General features: G+C 37.4%; 1 protein-coding gene across 1 annotated transcript; it reads right to left on the bottom strand.

Moving 5' to 3' along the window:
- Nucleotides 1–6,630: 6,630 nt before the first annotated feature.
- LOC102720239 (gibberellin 2-beta-dioxygenase 1) lies at nt 6,631–12,932 on the bottom strand. The gene is made up of 3 exons (XM_040524184.1): nt 12,425–12,932; nt 7,788–8,214; nt 6,631–7,291 (listed from the first exon to the last, which is right to left on the bottom strand). The coding sequence occupies exons 1-3, from the start codon at nt 12,841–12,843 to the stop codon at nt 7,013–7,015; spliced, it is 1,125 nt and encodes a 374-aa protein (XP_040380118.1). The 5' UTR covers nt 12,844–12,932; the 3' UTR covers nt 6,631–7,012.
- Nucleotides 12,933–19,415: the final 6,483 nt, after the last annotated feature.

Genomic DNA, 19,415 nt, shown 5'->3' with positions numbered 1-19,415 from the left:
TAAAAATTATAAGTCACACGATTTATAAAAGTATACTAATTATATATATAATAGTTTTAGTTTTTAATTAAAAATCAGTCTAAATTGTCTTGTATAACAAGTATATATCAACAATTTAGTCCTTCAAGATTTTATTTCACAAGAAAATAAAAGTCCGATCTAAATTCTAAATTTCTCGAAGCGACATGAGTATTTTTCCAATACAACCATTGCATAAGCGTCATTAGTTTTTTGTTTTGATACTCGATATTAGGTCTCTACTTAGTGCTCTGAACTGGGTCTCATATTTCACGGGACACCGCTGCTAATTGCTAATATATTCTTTAGCTCTACAAGGTGTGGGTTATCTGCTTTGAAATTAGGACTAGACAAGTGTTACATAGAAGACAGAGTCTTTTGGACAAAGGAAGAACTTCAATCCCATGTAATTTTCTTGGATGAGCATGAGTTGCTACTAAGAGCAAGGTTAATAGAAGAGCTAACATCTAACTCTAAAATCTTTCCATATCATTAAGAGTTAAAATATCTCTCATACACACTCAGTATCTTGGAGTTTATGTTATAGCTGGTTATAAATCTATAGTCTATTTTTATTCTCTCTCATTTCCTCTCTTCTCCACGTAAGCATAAATATGGCATAACAATTTTTTGAGCCCGCTTATATCACCTGTTGTACTCGCTCTATGGCAAGTCCTCGTTTTGCTCTATTAGCTGGTTAGGTTCGAATCCAACGTACGTGGCTGTTGGGGCTCTAAAACCTTCTACACGTTGGATTCTTACTGAGATTGAGAGAAAAATAAGAGGAGAGAATAGGTTCGGAAGAAAGATTTGGGAGTTGAAGGAAGAAGAATATGGTAAGCCCCCCTCTATCCAAGTACTGCATCTGCCAATAGAGATGGTATCTCGCTTGAAGCCGTAAATCCTTCAGCTATTATATCTCAATGCGTAGATGGGTGGATGATTTCATCAATGTTCGTATCTTCTTGAGGCATTTATGACTTCGGGATCATGTCAAGCACCTACCATAGAGCCGCTTGATCCTTCACCACCACATACATTTTTCTTCCTCAACACTACGTGAATCCGACAAGCACTCTATCTCTCCTTTCTCCCTTGCTCTGATATATAACATCATGAACAATAAATTGGAGTGCGATGCAATTAGATGACAATAATCTAAACATTAAAAATGACTTCTTTCTTATCATTCCTACTATTCTTAATCTCGTTCACTCTTGCTAACTCTTTGTGGTTGTAATTTTTTTTGTTCATTACTACCCATGTTTCTTCTATCTTATATTATATTAGTTCGGACATCTTATTCTTTATCTAGATTTAGTCTAAAGTAGACCACCCTCTTTCTCATGATGGGCATGCCCATAAATAGGAATAAAGTATTGAAATGGAGAATAGAAGAAAGATTGATATGGTGGAAGCATTAGCATTGCACTTAAGAAGAAGAGATATTCAAATGTGGGAACGAGGGAAAATAGAGCCACAGCAGAGGCACATATTTAACATGAAAAACCCTTGTGGGAAAAAACGGACGTCACTTGGCAATAACCACTACGAGGAGATGATTACAATGCATGTGAAATACAACAGGGAGTCACACTCTTTCTGTACAGTTTACAATATATATATAAAGGGAAAATCAAAAAACCCTAATACGAGAGAATGGGAGAATCCTATTAGGAAACTAACCCTACTCCTAATAGGAAATGACAGGGAGAAACCTATTAGAAAACTAATCTGAATATAATTCCAATCAAAACCGGATCACAAATTAACGGTTGTTTTTTGCTAAGATTACTCTGTTCCTTTTACAGTATTAGGTTTAACATTTGATTGGTATTAGCTAATATTAGCGGGTATCAGCGTGGCATATATCAGCGGAATTGTCGGTAGTAGATAGTGCGGGATCTCGTGCTTTAGCAATCCCTTGCTAGGATCACTCTTTTGCCAAAGAAAGTAATTTTATTTTACTAGTAGAGGTTATTTGTATCATAGTTGGTATTTTCCATGCATAACTACGAAGCATATAATCTAGAATAACTCGCTGGCTAGACGTGATAGTGAGAAAATATTATGTGATGCCAATCGAAGGAAGAAAAAATTGAGGGAGATGATGAAGGGTGCCCATACTTCTATCGACGCTGGTGAGATATAGAATAATATCCTTAAATATTAAGAGCAACAAAGTTAAACCTAGTTACAAATTATAACAAATACATACTAGACTTTATCGAGTAAACATATAAAGAGAATTAGAATATGCATTAAACTTGTCTACATTAAAAAAAAGGGGAATTATATTCCCAACCTCTCCATCTAGAATGAACACAGCTAAAATTTTATAACAATAGAAACAAACTAAAGCTCTATTTGGTATTTGTATAGATTCTAAGAATCTCATTTGATCCAACAACTTTTGACAAACAAAAACTCTTTTATAAGCACCATGATGATGGTCACTCATGAGAAGTATAGTGGCTAAAGCGAGGTTTGATCTAGCGGCATGAGCACTACAATACAGATTGGCATACATGATTAGCTGACCGTAAAGCCCAATTATTACTACAATTACACCATACATAATTAGTGTTCAAATGTTTGTTGCTGTTTTTGTTTGGCAGCGGGTGAGGGATAAATCGAACGGAGGAAACCTATATAGTATAAATAAATTAGGACATTTCCTAAATTCGAGGGTGTGTCCTTTTATTATGCGAATTTTGTTATTATTAATTTTATATTTAAAAATATTTATAGAAATATATTTTCATTTTAAAAAATTACAAAACTAACCTCCTCATGCTTAACTAGTGGGCGCAGTTTATAAAACTATACACCCTCTAGGAGGACTCGGTAGGCGATGCGGCGGACGCCAAATGGGACACAACTCATGAGAGACGACGTCGGGGACAGGAGGCTTTTTTTAAAGCAGCCCTTGCCACCCTTTGTAAGGGCGTTTTATTGGCGGTCAGGAGCCGCCTGCAAAATGGCCAGGCCCCCATCCCCTCTTCTAAACTGTGCGTGCTAATTTTGCAAGTGGCCCGACAAACCGTTAAAACACCCTTACAGAGGGCGGCGGCAAGGGGCCACCTGCAAAATTCCTCACCACCATGGTCATCTCCCGCGCACTGTTCGTCGTCTGACACGTCATCTACCGTGCTCAACCGGAGGAGAGGGTGTTTTATACACCGCCCCCAACGGTTGGGTGCGAGGAGGTTAGTTTTATAATTTTTCGAATGGAAATATATTTATATAAATATATTTAAAAATAAAATTAATAATAAAAAAATTCTTATTTTGCTACTAGGCGTGGATAGGACAGAAGGATCATGGGCCGGTAAACTGATGGGCTTTTTTCCGTCTCGATCTTATCATCCAATTCCAAGACCATTCGGCCCAAAGCGTAGTCCTTTTCCTTCCTCGCTTTTCTTTTCTTTTTTTTTTCCCCTCCCTCTCTCTTCTCAATTTGGCCTTTCATTATGCTTTTGGGCATTTCGCCGAACACTATCGCGGCGTGCAAGCGGCGGCGGAAGGAAGGACGGCGAGGTGTCCCCGGCTCACCGCCGAGGGCTGCGAGTGGAGGGCTGCGTCGACGTCGGAGAGTGCTCCGCAACCACCAGGCGTTGGTTCGTCACTCGCCAGGGGCTTCGTGGCCGCCGGCGCTGGTGTTTCTTCGTCTGGGCGGAGGCCGGCGGCTTCAGGAATCTCCTTCTGCTCCGGGTGCTTCTGTTGCCGCTGCAGGTAAGGGCAAGAGCACGGGGGCTCGCAACCGTGCCTGTCTTGTAGCCACGCGGTTGCTGTCAATCTGTCATAGTGTCAATTAGATGGATACGATTTTCCTTGCAGTTCTGATTGATTAAACCTCGTGTACATCTCTGGGCATCTGTGAAGACGCAGATGCCAGCAGATGTGGTGGAAATATTCTTTTGTGGGAGAATTGCTTGCTGCCACATGCCAATTTTACCAAATTCAGTGCCAGGTTTCTGAATGTTTAAGCATTGTGGGTACATTGTCCATCTCCCTGATGCTGGAGGCGCAGTGGAAACTGGTCCAGTTTGTGCCCTCTAGCATGATTCGTGTATATGTGGTGGATGAAGTAATCGGTGTACATGGGCATTTCTTGTTCTGGACGTTGGCTAACTGTTTGGCACGGTAAGCGAGCTATCGTCATCGGATCTGATCATCTAACGTAAAGCTGCATGAAATTGACAACATGTAAGCTTACTCCTGGTGACAACCTGCGACAATTTCAATCTGCATGCCAAAAGTTTGATTCAAGGAGTTACTAATCCCATACCCTTAGTATTTAGTATGCTTTTCTCCAATGTAGTGGTGCAGTGTGCTTTCACCTTTTGTTGCATAAAGGTTGTCTTTGGGATGGTGACAAGATGATAATTTTGTTTGCTGGCAAGTGCATGTAGCATAGCCTTATAGGCATATCTCAAACTTAAGAGTTTGTTGATTCTGAATATGGAGCTTGCAGCGCGCTGTCGTTCATAACCTACTTTATCAGAAATCCTCTAAATCAAATTAAACGAACCAACTGCAGTCTTATTGTTCCCTTCTGAACGGATTATTTATCATTTTATATACATGTTAGAGGGAATACCAAACTTCATTGCTGAATAATCTGTTCTACTCATGTTGTGATGCTTTATGATTAATCTGTTCTACTCATGTTGTGATGCTTTTGATTCTTGACGCTGGGGGACATTCAATGATGCTTTTAACACTTTTTTTAACAGCACCCCATTTCTGCTCTAATATTAGTGCTGAACTGACATTTTCACAATGTCCAATTTAAATCGACACTTTACAGAATAAAATTTTGACTTTACACAGTAAAATTGAAAGTGATAATTGCTTAGGCATGATTATGCAGGTACTTAGCTATTGTTGAGATTGATTGTAACTTAACTTGATCAGCTTCCTTTCTTTTTGCTATAAAAAGAAAGGTCAATGAATAGTTCCATCAGATTGGAGCTACTTTGTCCTTTAGTTGGTAGCATAACCAATGTCCATAGCTCATTTTTACCTTCCAATAATTACAGTATGCTTCATGTAATTAAATGTTTCATTGACATATCCTTATTTTTGCATATTGCAGCCCATGTATGTGGCATAGTGGTGTATTTTGATCTACTTTGTTGTCTCTAGTACATGCTGGCAAGTGTAATGAAAATTCTATTTGGTTTCTTGATAATTATTATTTTTGTTTTCCACGAATTACCTGATCAGTCTTTTTTTTCCAGATTATATTTACCAGCATGAATTGGAGTGGCCCTGAAGAATCATTGATGCATTCATCAACTACAGTTGTGACTACACACTATGCAGGGAGGATTTATTGGAAGGATTATGACTATACCAGACTCAAACTATTGTTGGTCCCCTCCGCTTGCCTGCAGCTGACCTGGACTCTGGCTTGCAAGCAAGGATTTGATCTTCTTAATTAAAGACTGTGTTAACTGCCTATTTAAGAAGAATGAGGGCGTCTGAGCTAGGTGCTGACACCATGCAACCATGTTTAACATCCTTAGGTAAGATCATCAAAAGTATTCTTTTCCTGCTCTGATATGTAGAACTGAAAACTTTCTTAGTGGACATCTTTCTATTAGTGGTGCATACATTTAGTTTCATAATTCATGCCCATGCTGTGCTGCCACTGCACAGTAAGAGAAGTTGATAGCAAAACCATGGATTGAGCTCTTTTGGTAGTACAGAAAGATTGAAAATTGTATATATAATTGCCCCCCAGCAAACCTCGTTCAGGGATTTGCTGTGCCTATATCACAATAATTGCTTATCACTGGCTCATTCTTTACTAACATGCATGCTGTTCTTCAATAATATGTATCTTTTGGTGTCATTATGTTTCTGCTGTCGAAAAAGAAATTGGGAGGTGGAGATGCCTCCTTATTTAATATCTTCTCTTACTACCCTCTCATTTGTAAGTGAATTGTAATATCACGTTCTTTTTAATGTGATGTTGTCACTACATTTACTTCCCATTCACAGGAAAACAACTTACTCCCTCCATCCAAAAGCATATTTTGTTCCGTTAAGACAAGACTTTTGACCAACAATTACTCTATTATAAATATACCTTTTCTGATATAAAATTGATGCTATTAGATTTGCATTCAAAAGTACTTTCTTTTGATTATGCTTTTGTCTCACATAAATAATATATTAGTAAAGCATCTATAACAAAACAAAATGTGCCTTATATTTTTGAATAGAGGGAGCACGTAAGTTGAGTTGACAGTTGGTGATTGTCCTAAAGTATGAAATTTAGTGTAATGTAATGGCATGGGGTTGCAGAAATAATTGCGATCAGCTTATGCCAATTGTGTGTCCAAAAGTGTTCTATTTCTCTTAAGACTTAAAAACTCTTTAAAAGATCATAATTATCAAAAAAATCTACTTAGCACCTGGGAGAAGAGGGTGTTACGTGCGTCTATGGTTTTCTCTGTGTGTGTGTGTGTGTGTGGAGTGGGGGGTGGGTTTCAAAATTTAGAGGGAACACGGACAGTTAGCTGAAAAGGCGACAGTACATTACTTCTATGCACCCATAGCTTTCTGTACAATGCTAGCAATAAGTGGGATCACGAATAGTTAGCTGACAAGGCGACGATACATTACTTCTGTACAACCATAGCTACTGCACAATGCTAACACTATTGCACATTCGTCAACTTACACACTACACCGTCATAATACTGAGATATCTGACAATAGTAGCCAGACTGCCAGAGAGCCAAAATTTTGGGGACAATTACAGCTTCCTAATCCCCACCCAACCACAGGCCCTGTCTGCAATTCACCTAGCCATTTCTATGCTTCTGGGCCATTTAACTATTTGCCACTCTTAAGATTAGATGAAGAAGATTTGCCACTCACCGTCTATGACATATGTGTCTTCATGTGTCTATGACATGTAGGTTCAGTGATAAATCTATTATCACCACTCGTAAGAGTGACAAAAAGTTAATTATTCCTATGCTTTTCCCTCATTGGCATTGTCGCTGTCATCATCATCAATATTGAAGAGGTCTAGGCGGCTGTGGCTTAGGCGGAGTGAGTACATTGTCGTCTTGTACTCAGCCCAGGTGAATGACCTGTATCGGCGTGGGGAGCTGGCTGTGATCGTCTCTGTGAGTGCTGAGATTCGTGCATGCAGGGGTGGTGCTGCGAAGTATATTGTGGACAGCCTTGGCCTGCAGGCGGTTGCAATTACCCTGTGACGGACACTTATCAGCCTCCCATTTGTCAGAGCCTGAGAAAATCAAAGGCCAAAGAAGGGATAAGCCAAAAAATGTCAGGAATACAAGACTATCTTCAGGCTAAAAACATCATGTTTTAGTGATTTTTGTTCTTCGGTTGGGTAAAACAGCTGTAGTTTCAGGATAGAATATAAATTTTCCTTAGCCAATAAGAGTTGCAGCAATACAATGAATGAATCTGAAAATAACCAAAATACCAGTGGTGCAAGTCTTTTGATAAAAGGGCCAAAGTTCTCATCTAAGTGCCCCCAATCAGATAATCTTATGCAAATTAAAGGATCGGGTGCAAATCATTTTGTTCGTGTTTGCAGTGAGCAAAGAAACAGTTTTTATAAACAACTGGAAAGAAAACCACATAATTTGTAAATCTTATGCGAATCAATGTTTTCCTTTTAGAATCAATGCTATTTATTTTTCTTTTGATAGGTAGTAAACTGTTTGTAATATATCTAAATGCTGTTTGTTGATGTAGTTATTAACTGTGACTACCTGGAGGAGATCACCAACATTGACGAAAAAGGCTGATGGGTCCGCAGGAACCTGAACCCACATCTCCTTGCCGTCGCGGTCCGGCAGAAGCACCTGTAGCCCGTCAACATCGTTTGCTCGGAGCAAGCTAAGGATCTGCGGGTCAGAGTGCTCGCCAAACCCAATGCGCCCACCTGCCGTCAGATTCCCACCATTGCTAGCCTTGGTGCTGACAAGGCTCTTGATATTGCACTGGTCATCATGGTCAAGCTTGTGAATGGTGCATGATGGAGGGTAGTGGTTGATCCTCAGGAGGGAGTCACTGTCAGCGTTTGTGATAAGCTTGCTGAAGTATCTGGGGTCCTTGAGCCCTAGCCCCTCTCCTAACAGGTCCAGGATCTCACATGCGAGCTGCCTCACTGCTTCGATGTACTCATTCACAATAGCACTGCAACAGAGTGGCGGATAATATCAGCAGGTGAGCCAAATCAGCATGAAATTAATTTTATCGAAAGAATGTTATCACAGAATCAGTTCGATGTGCCATGACAAGTAAAAAGAAGTTGGAGAAAGAGGGGCAAGCCTTTGACTGATTGATAGCTGCAGCAAATCAAAAGCTGCACCCCTCTGCTTGCCTCTGCCTGAGTTAGAAAAGATGATACACTGATGGGTGTATGTATGCCTCTGTGCTGTGCACCATCTACAACACATGCTATATTCGTTTCTTGTGAATCTTGTGATGCACGGATAGCTCAGAATCAGCAGTAGTACATCATGCAGCTGGGGGGTGACAAATTTTCCAATGGGCAAAAATGTGTTGTTGACAGGATTGGCCATGCTTTTTTCCACTGCTCCATGGAAAGACCCATCAATGCGTGGATCAAGTATCACTGCCCTGCCACTGCACAACCTCTGGGACATTTCATTTTATCTTACCATAAAGAGGACTCTTTGCATGTGTGCCGCCTTTCTTTTGTTTGGTTTTATATGGATAGCATAGATGTACTCTTTAGGGGCCTGGGGATCATTTTATTCTCATCAGACGTGTACTTCCACGTGGACACTGTCTGTTGCATTGACAAAAAGAGGTTCTTCCTTCTTGTCTCGCACTTTTTATATTGCATATAGCAAAATGGTTACTGTGAATATTTCATAGCCATTCTGTTCTTAACCTGAAAAATTCTTGATTATTATTTTCCATTTATGAGTTCACTTCACTGGCATGTTGCTATCAATATGTTTCCAAAATGATGTGCTTGTGATAATTAAGCTTAGGCTTTTGAGTTAATTAAGGCATTTAGATTAATATTCTTGTACTAGTATGGATATTATATATTAATGGTTGATGTATATATGATGATAGAGAACTAAGAGGAGTTTCAAAAAGTAAGCATCATGTATAGCCCAACTAAGCACATCATTTTCTACATGAAAACTTGTACTTTGCTAATTAAGCTTACAGAGATTTCTGGTAGATAAGGATGCTAGTACTCACTCTGTTGCTGCGTCAGTTGGTGGTTGGATATTGCCATTAATTGAAAACCACTGCATATATGTCAGATTGGTTGATACACAAATATACACAGTTTGTTGGAGAGGGACCCTGAGAGGGGTCTTCTAGCTACCTAAGTGAGGGTTTTCTCGTCCATTTCATCATATTTTCTTTCAGCAAACTCTGCTTAGGCGACTGCCTGGTTCTGAGTACAGTCAGTGAGTGGTGTGTAATCTCTCCTAGTATATATGTGAGCTTTGTCATTCAGCACACACAAATATAGTTAAGCAAAATCTTATATATTATGTTCTGTCAGTTGGTAGACATTTTTCTCCATAGTGAGCAATATTCGCTTTCGCTTTCAAAAATACTGTTTGTAGTCATTTCTTAGATCACAAATGAAAAATATCAACTGTCATGCTTGATCATTTTACATGTCTATTTGGTTACACAATTATACCTAACTTCCATCAGAAAAATTTTTATGGCCATTTTGTGGAGCTATCAAGTTTGTTATGTCCCATCAATTGCATGCTTTTCTTTTGCTTTAGAAACTAGCTATGTATGATCTTAAATTGTTGGAACTAACTTATCATTGGCCTGCCCATCACAGCATCAATTATGCCATTATTGGTGATAATTATTGTTTTGAAAACTATGTACTCATGCATTTCCGTGATTTAATTGATGGGACCTGTGTCTGAAAATGACAACATACATATGGATATGTACTGAAGTACTATGAAAGATTTGAAAAAAAAATGAAATCCCCATTTGTTTAGCGTTATAAGTTAAAACTATAAAATCACACATGCATAATCTGTAGCTTTCTTGAGTCAACTTTTTCTTAATAAAATTAATATAAATTGATCCTAAGCTGCCTGAAGTTCTAGTATGTGATGACATGACTAACATTTCCATCCTTTTCTTATTGTGTTAAACTAATATTTAGTCCATCCTTGATAGCTAAAATAAATTGCACACTACATGCATGGCTTCTACATCAGAAGATTACAACATGGCAAATATGAAAGGTGCAAGCCAAACCAACTTGAAAGAAGGCAAGCATGGGTACTATACATCAGTTGCAATTGCAAGTTTGCAACTAGCATGAGTACAGGTATGCATGATTCCAAGTTGGCCCTTAAGCTTCTTTTGACCTCTGAACACAAATATATACTAATTAATTCCAACGAGTTGATAGACCCCTAGCTAGTTGAATATATTAAGCCAAGCCTATCCTACAGTATGCATCCCATGCATGAAGACATCAAGAGTATACTTTATTACACTATATACGTGCTTGTGGATATAGAGACATGGGTTGGCAACCCATCTTTCTTTTACTTACGCTTATAAGCCAAATTAAAATCTCAACCTTAAATTTAAAATTTATTTTGATATTTTTTCACCAAAGTCTATTTTTCAGTCTTAGCTTTCAAATCGCTAAATTATTTGTTTGGTTTTTTTATAGTCCGTCCACTATCGTTAAAAAAAATCATAGATATATGTGTGTGTCTATATATACACACACCTGATATGCTTGTTGCATCACTCCTGAGCAGTACTCAAATGCACATCTTGACAACATGCAAAAATATGTATAGGAAATGTAACCAGCTGCTGATAAAACCAATTTACTGCTACCAACCCACACTACTGCTGGGACAACATCACGTCAGCAGTGAGACAGGTGCAGGATTATGACATGTATATATAGACGGCCGGTTAGTTGAGGAGCACAAGCATTATGTAGCTTAAATTTGTTGCATGTTCATCTCACACAGTGACACCCATGCACCGTCTTCATTACCACATTGGATCATAGTCGTCTTTCATTAACACTTTATAATTACTTAGTTAATCAAGCTTTAAACCCCTGTAGAGATCAGCTATAGTAAATATATATGGAATTGAATATAAATACTTTAGTGATCGATGCACAGAGACGAGGGGCCTAGCAAAAATCAATAAAAATGGCAATGTTTAATTATGTGTGTATATATATACAGAATAGCTTGGTAATACTTAATTAATAATATATATTCACGTTGCCCCATAGTTTAAGACCATGCATGTGATGTCCATAGAGGAAATTCTAAAGTAAGTATTGCAATATTTGCACTATTTTTTATTGCGAAAATATTGTAAGTGAATAGATTTTCTAAGGGAAATTTAGTGGATAGTACTGTACCATGTATGCTTAAACTAAACTTGGGAAATTGTACTGTTATTAAAGTTTTCTGCTAAAGTTGTTACCAACAACCAAGTTCATCTATATGTGACTGAAGAAGAAGTCTCAGTTACGATGTCACATGAAACTTTACTTTGGATAGAGTTTTTAAAGAAAGAAAAAGCAGCCCAGCCCGTCTCAAAATAAAAAAATAGCTTCTTTGAAGGAAGTACATAATATACCTTACAGAATACTCCCTCGAGTCAAAAAAAAAAGTCATTTTGAACTTTCCAAAACGAACTAGATATAATTTTAGCTACTTAATTAATTAATTATTCTTTAGGTACAACCCCAAAACAAGTTACAGAGGTTTAATATAATCTCCAACGGAATTAGCTTTTGACAGAACAAGGCTGCACCAAATTTCATATGTGAAAATTGTACACTTCAAATAATACTCAGCCTAGTAAACAAAAAACACTTGACGTTAAACTCAGTACCCCCAAACGTAAAAAAAAAAACAACTTGACTGGAAGGGTAATGATAGTTATCGTCAGTGGTGGATCTAGCCAGTAATATTAGAGGTCTGAACAAGTTAAATAAAGTTTTAGCCTTTATTTCTGTTGCTTTTTATCATAAAATTTTAAAAAGAGACTTTATGAGGTCCAATGGCTTTAACCCGAGGCTCGAGCTTCCGCCTCCCCGTGCTAGATCCGCCTCCGATTGTTGTTATAGCAAAGGTACTATACATTAACCGTAGCAGCAAGCAACACATGATAGTAATAGCATTACAGAAAAAAAACCGTTGCACAAACATTACTTATGTAGATAATACCATAATAATGTTCCATAAATACATGTGCCACGTAAGCATGCATACTTTGACACGTAGTGTACACATATACAGTACAATATATACGAGATTAATTAATTGAGTATGAGTACGTATAAGTATATATAGCCGAGTACGCAAGAGTACATGTAGGCACGTACCTGAAGCGAGAGGGGTCCATGGCGTCGATGGTCCTGGCCCGGTGCGCGACGGCGGCCGGGTTGGCGTGGAGGAGCAGGTACTCCAGCTCGCCGACGTCGCCGTTGAACCCGATGCTCCGGCAGCCGTACCCGAGCGGGCTCGCCGGCCCGGCGCGCTGCTTGTCGGCCGGCGCCAGCGCGAAGAACGCCGCCGTGGCGGCGTCCAGCCTCGCCGCGGGCGCCGCCGGCACGCCGTGCCCGACGCACCGGAAGAACCCATGCCCCGCCGCGCACGCCCTCGCCACCTGCCTCGCCGCCGCGCCCCGCGACGCCGCCGCCGTCGACATGTCCACCGTCGGTATGCCCTGCAGGGACGCCGCCGCCGCCGCCACCGCCACCGTCTCTTGCCTCGCCGGGGTCGTTGCGGAAGGCACCACCATGCCGGCGTTACGTGATCGATCGAGCTCGCTCGTCGCCGGGGAATGCGGCCGGAATGGCGCGAAAGCTTAGAGCTGTGGAATGGCGGAGGTGGTGGTGGTGCAGGGGAGGGTGGCGCTGGTATTTATGGACGCACCGGGGAAGAAAGAGAAGCAGCAGCTGGCGAGGGTGGTGTCATGTGAACTAACGTTAAAATTTATCCGTCTTACAATATAATCATTTCTGATATTTAAATTTATCTTAAAAATAAACCGTTTCTTCTTCTACCTCCTTCGCTATTAAATTTATTTAAATGCTTTGACATCTTAGCCGATTACAAATATTTTTCGCATCAATTCTAATCTTTAGAAACATGTATAAACGGTTATATTTTGAGACGGATGGGAGTAGAGCTAAGCGGAGAGAGTATAAATATGTGTCTGTCTAGCTAGCCAAAAATTAATTCTGATTAATTAGTTTAATTAATGAATGACACCTGTATCTCTCTATTGTTCTTCTACAGCTAATGTCATGCATACATCTCTCATATATAGTATCTCTAATTTGCAGGCTCTTAAATTCCCTTCTCATCATCTGGTCATTGAAATGGCTAGAGCTAGCTGTAGGTCATCTGTATAAATATGACTAATAATGCTGGATTAATAAAGTTAATCACCATATGATCAAGTTGTATTTTTAAAATAAATGTCACCATAGTTTGAATCAAATAGATCATTATATTGGTCAATATCCAAAATAAACTGGCCCACACGTCACACAATTGCACAGGTAAGGCCAATATTGTTTTCTTATCTTGTGATCATACTTTGACGAAAACCATAAGACAATTGATAATTTATCAATTAAATATCACGCACATCATTGGCTCTTTTGTAATTTTGTATCGTCGACTTTTGCGGTATTCGGTCCTCAACCATGTTATTTTGACTATTGCTTTTTTTTAAAAAAATGGTACTAGTCATTCCATTTAAATATGGTTTCTTCATAGGATGCCTTGTAAAATCAGGTGCTCACATGTATAAGATCCATTAGAGAAAAATCTTTACTTACACATAAGTTTTTACAAATTTTGCTTTATTCCTAGACCCTGATTTTAAAGTTTGATCCCCTCTACACTCATTCTATTAGCTTATCCTATTTTTCTAAAATAACTATATTGGCCTTCTCTCATGTAAGTACTTATATGCTATCGACTTAAAAAGCATGAATCTCAATGTGTGAAAATAGTTTATAATAAAATCAAACAGGGTAGAATTTTTTACACAAAAATTTGAAAAATTTCAAACCTCAAAAATAATTTAAAATAAGATTAAATTTCATCTCTCAAGTTTCTGGTCAAATAAGTTAGAACCAAAATGGATTTTTTTTGTTTGGGCATAAATTTTGGCAAAATGTTGTACAAAATTTATTAGTTTTAATTTAAAAATTTTAAATCTCAGTTTTCAAATTTGTGGTCAAATAATTCTATCCCCTTTGTTTTTTTAGAATGAATATTTTCAGATAGACAATTTTATTTTTCTCGGTAATGTTGCATGTAAGTACAGGAGAGGGCAATAATGTTGATTTTTTTAAAAAAGATAATGTTCAATTTGCAGAATATGTATAGAGGAAATTATAATGAAAATTTAAGGGCATTTAGTAGATGAGAGGTAAAATTTAGAGGTACGTAAGAGATTGAGCAAAAACTCAAGGGCACGTAAGAAATCATCTTGATCAATTATAAGGTCATATAACATTTAAGAAAATATTCTATATAGTTTCCATACACCTAACCAAATATTCTTGAACCTATAACAATGCACCTTATACGTGGAAGAGATATCATGCGCAAGGCAAGCAAAATAATGAGGAAAGAAATTAAATTAAACCCTAGTTAGCATGCACTCATATATGTGCAAAATGTACAACCACACATGCATGCCTAGGGGAATATAGATTAAAGAACTTGAGGGTTCAATCACAAGTATGGATGGAGGGGAACCAGAATTTATCAACACATTAATAAAGTTTGACTCCACACCAATTCCATATGTCATATTCAACTAATCTATTCAGCCACTAAGATGGCAATTAAATATCATCCGACACCGATCGAATGGTCCCTATCAACCAGTACACTCTTATGGTCTCTTGACTGATGGAGCATATGACAATGTACATATGTGTGGACTGAGGAAAAGAAAAACAACTCAGCATCATATACAACATAAAAAAACATAAATCAATTAGTAAAATATACAGACAATATATAGGATGACATAAAAATAACAATAACAATAAATATGTTATCCATATACAGAGATGATACAAACAATAATATTGGGACACATATATATAATTAAATTGTTGAGACAACTACTATTTGGTCAGGTCATATTGGAGCATGGCGTATACAGTACTGAGTACTGACCCAATTGTGTGCCGACTTGATTAAAATTTAGCTTATGTGCCGTCGTGTTGTCTCAGACAAGTACTGTTTCTTTAAGATAATAGGGGAGCTTCTTCCGGCTATAGCTTTTTTCAAAAGCTGCTTTTGCCAAAAACTGTCCCAAACGGTCCATAACTTTTAAGAATCTATAGTTATATATTCTAGAAAATGAATTAAGAAGTCAGAAGATGGAGAAGCTGGGTTTTAAAGCTTTTTCAAATTCTCACAAGCTGGCTAACAAACAACTGCTTCTTAAAATCTAAAGCTCATTCAAACAGACCCAATGAAACATATACAGTTAAGTACATAAATATCCTATTATTTCTATTTCACCTATATATATTCTTTAAAGCCAAATATCTATTTCCTGTTAATTGGAGTGATTCAAGCACCAATGCATATGCATTTCCGCATTAATTACGAAAAATTATATAATTTTCCCCATTACATATATAAAACTAAAAACTAACCCAGATGAGGAAGACATTAGCACAACACACACAAAAGGTATGACCTGAAAATTCTGAAAATATTTCGTCACAAAGAAGCAAAATCAAGAACCCAGCCTGATGTGGGGCTCCTCCTGGTGAGTCCTGATATGGCCATTCTGGCCTGCATCCTCCTTGATTAGAAAGTCTGGCTGAAAATCTCTGAGACAGAAACATGCTGCATTGCCATGATAAAGAAACAGTGGACAAATCACACACACGAGTGCATCAACTAACCAAACTTAGTCTACACGCATGCCATTTCTAATAATTCTGTTCAACCAAGTCACCAAGTGTGACATGCTGTATGTGTGTGTGTGTGTGTTCTATGAGTCTTCTCCAAGTAGATTATATGTTTACTCAACTGATTTTGTTGAACTGTATATGCCGTGTCTTAAAATCATAGATGCATGCAAGGGAGAGAATAATTTATTTGAGAGTTCTAGTTTTCTCAATTAGCTAGCTAGATAATGGAATAATAATATTTCAGCCATGATCATTACACTTAGAGATGCACAAAGTTATAATCACTTATTAGAAGTTTTCGGCTGCGCAAATCAGAATAAAAGAAGCATCCCAAAAGAGGAAAAAAAGGGAAACAAAAATTTCTTCCATATGAGCAAGGTGGATTTAGTTCAACTGGTTAGGTTTCTTGTGGTGAAATCTGTCCGCAAAAATTCAAATGATAAATTTAACATTGATGCTCGTATTTATAGCTAATTATTTTTTAGTGATAGGTTATGTATCCACTGATAACAAGATGTCCGTTGTGACTTCATCAGTCTCGAGATATCCCGACCTAGAATTTAAAGGAACTCAAGACATGATGTGTATGTACGTATATAGGAGTGAGTATGTGCACGTTATAAGCGTCCACTCTAGCACAAAACTGTGTTTAGCAAAAAAAAAAAATCTTCCATACCCCTACCCACAATATCATCTCTTAATTAACAAAATTAAAACACATAAATACTAAAATACACATTGCATGAGCAGAAGTTAAGAAGTTCGGCTGTTTCTTCTCCAAATTAGCTCCAACATACTCCCCTTTTAGCCTAGCAAAAAATAAAAAATAAAAAAATCACAAGAAATTGTTCCCTCTTCACGTGGATGACTCAACGGCACGGCCGTTTGCCGCCCGTGCATGCATGCATGCACACGTGGATGACTCAAACTCACACACACTCACTGCTAATTTAACACAAAAACATAATCGGTTGGCAATTTGCAAATAGTGTTTTGGTCGGCATTAACCTAGCATCAAACTAATAAACACAAGGGTAAAATTAGTTAATTAATCAGACAAAAAGTTGCCCCTAATTAAGCATCTTTTCGTTGTAGAGATGACCCAACTGCTAGGTATCTAGAATATGGCATATATATATTCTATGCGTGTTAGCTATAGCTAAAGTAATGAACATATAGTATATATAGTGATGATTAGTTTAATTTCTCTTAGTCATCACAATGTATACATAGATTCCAAAACAGTAGTAACTAACATATGATGAGTAATTAATTATTATATAATCTAAAACACATCACTAGGGCCATGGTATGAACTATTTTGTTCATGAAAGTGTGTGTCATCCATAGATGACCATCAATAATGCATGCTTAGTGTGTGGTGTAGTGTGCCATGATTGTGCATGAATCCGGCCGGCTAGTTCGACGAGGTCGTGGGTAGCTAGATTACATATTAAAATGAAATTAATTGTATAGGGTATAAACACATAAATAAATATCTTTCGTCGTTCTAAAATATAAATATTTTTAAGACTTAAATTTTATATATAATACATACAATTATGACCATTGATTCTAATATATGGAAATCCAACCATTTTCAGCCCGTTTTAGGTGCTTGGGAGAGACATCCAAGCAATTCAAAATACATAGTTTGACTAACAGAGTCTTTGCCAAAACAACCTAGAATATGCTTATGTTTAAAAAATATAATAATATATATATATATAACATAATATAAAAAGTTAAAAAACAGTCTATATATAAATAGATAAATATGAATGTCTATGGTGCAGGAAATCCTGACCTAATGAAACCTATTGACAAACATTTTTCCTTTCTAGAAATAAAAAACATGTAGCTCAAACTTTCAGATATCATAAATTAATTACTAGTCTTATCCCCAAATCTCAACTGGACTGACCAACTGACTGATGGGTGCTAGATGCAATGTTTTGAAGTACATCATCATCAGCTCGTGATCTGATCTCCATAAACAATAACATGTCAAATATTAAAAATGAGCCCAACAGTGTACTTTTTTTTTTGCTGATATGATTGATTATTACTTAAATGGCAGACAAGACGCAGTTTAGTTCGGCGCCGTTGCAATGATTAATTGATTAATTTGGGTGATTCTGACCGGGACCAAAACCTAGCTACATTATACATTCTGTTGAAACATACGTATATACAGGTATAGAATAATATAGTGATAATTTATTTATGTTTGGTTTGTTAACTTTTGAAAGATACATGCAAGTACAGAGCAATGATAAATTAATTTATCTTTGATTAATCCCTGGACCAAATTTGTGTCAAAGTGCATGCATTTGCATCTAGCATGAACATTTTTATTCTGATACCTTTTCTTTCTGCACGAATGCAGAGACTCATTTAGACTTTAGAGTGGATAATTTACATGAGAAGGCACCAACTTTTGTAGACAACAAGAGAGATATGTGAAATGCTAACCTTTAGCTTCTCTAGCTTTCTTTCTTCTCTTTTTGTCTCATGTCTCCAGAAAAGTAGTGCCTACACAACTAGCTGCTGCCATGTGGCTTCTTGATTTTGGTTGCAACTTTTGGGCAGCTGGTACATGAAACCTTATTAGCTTTCATGTGCAATATTAATGATTGTAGGCCTTTGTCTAAAACCATGGGCCATCAAACTATTTTGCCTAAAACACACCACCCCTTTTGCAATGCATTATCTTCAATAATCTATACTCCTCTATAAAAATAAGTAGCGCTGGTAGTGGACGGTGGTAAATCTGCCACCTACCCCATCACCGACTTCTTCATATTTTCTGAAAGAAAAGATAACTAAAATCTATATATCAAACTATTTTAATTTATTAGTTCTACTTTAATAACATGCTATTGATATTTTTTAAATAAAATACTTTTGCAATACAAAGGCAATATGCTAGTTTACATAAGAGTTTCAAAGGAGCATATATCATAATATACTATAATAATATGGTACAATTTATAGTATTAATATGACATAATATACTCCATCTAGTAAAAACTATTTGAAATCGACAAAACTAACCTTAGTTCTTCTGATGTCAAATAAATTTGACTTTTTTTGGGTGGGTGGGTGTGGTGTTAAATATTGATGTTTTGACTTGGCATGACAAAGTAATTAATTTGGTCTACCTGGTAGTATTCATTAATCTAATATAATGTTTCATTTAAGTATATTTTAAGGTCATGTACAGAAGGTGCACAAATTAAGCTTACTATACCTAATGGGTAAATCTGGTTGAACATTGTGTCGATAATTGGGATGCAAGCTAGGAATATGTAGCCAACTAGCTAGGTTCTTGACCTTGCGTGCCCCTTAATTAGGGCAGAGACCACGACTTTCAGTCAAATCAAGTCACGCACGATTAACAATTATATGC

This window comes from Oryza brachyantha, chromosome 5, assembly GCF_000231095.2.
Source record: "Oryza brachyantha chromosome 5, ObraRS2, whole genome shotgun sequence".
Lineage (NCBI taxonomy): Eukaryota > Viridiplantae > Streptophyta > Magnoliopsida > Poales > Poaceae > Oryza > Oryza brachyantha.
Note: the sequence above shows the minus strand (reverse complement) of the source record. Positions and strands in the feature narration are given on the sequence as shown.

Excerpts from the sequence above, each read along its gene's own strand:
- LOC102720239 (XM_040524184.1), bottom strand. The coding sequence starts at position 12,843 with ATGGTGGTGCCTTCCGCAACGACCCCGGCGAGGCAAGAGACGGTGGCG. Across the intron at positions 8,215-12,424 it reads ATGGACCCCTCTCGCTTCAG|TGCTATTGTGAATGAGTACA; the intron begins GTACGTGCCTAC and ends ACTCTGTTGCAG. Across the intron at positions 7,292-7,787 it reads ATGTTGGTGATCTCCTCCAG|GCTCTGACAAATGGGAGGCT; the intron begins GTAGTCACAGTT and ends TGATTTTCTCAG.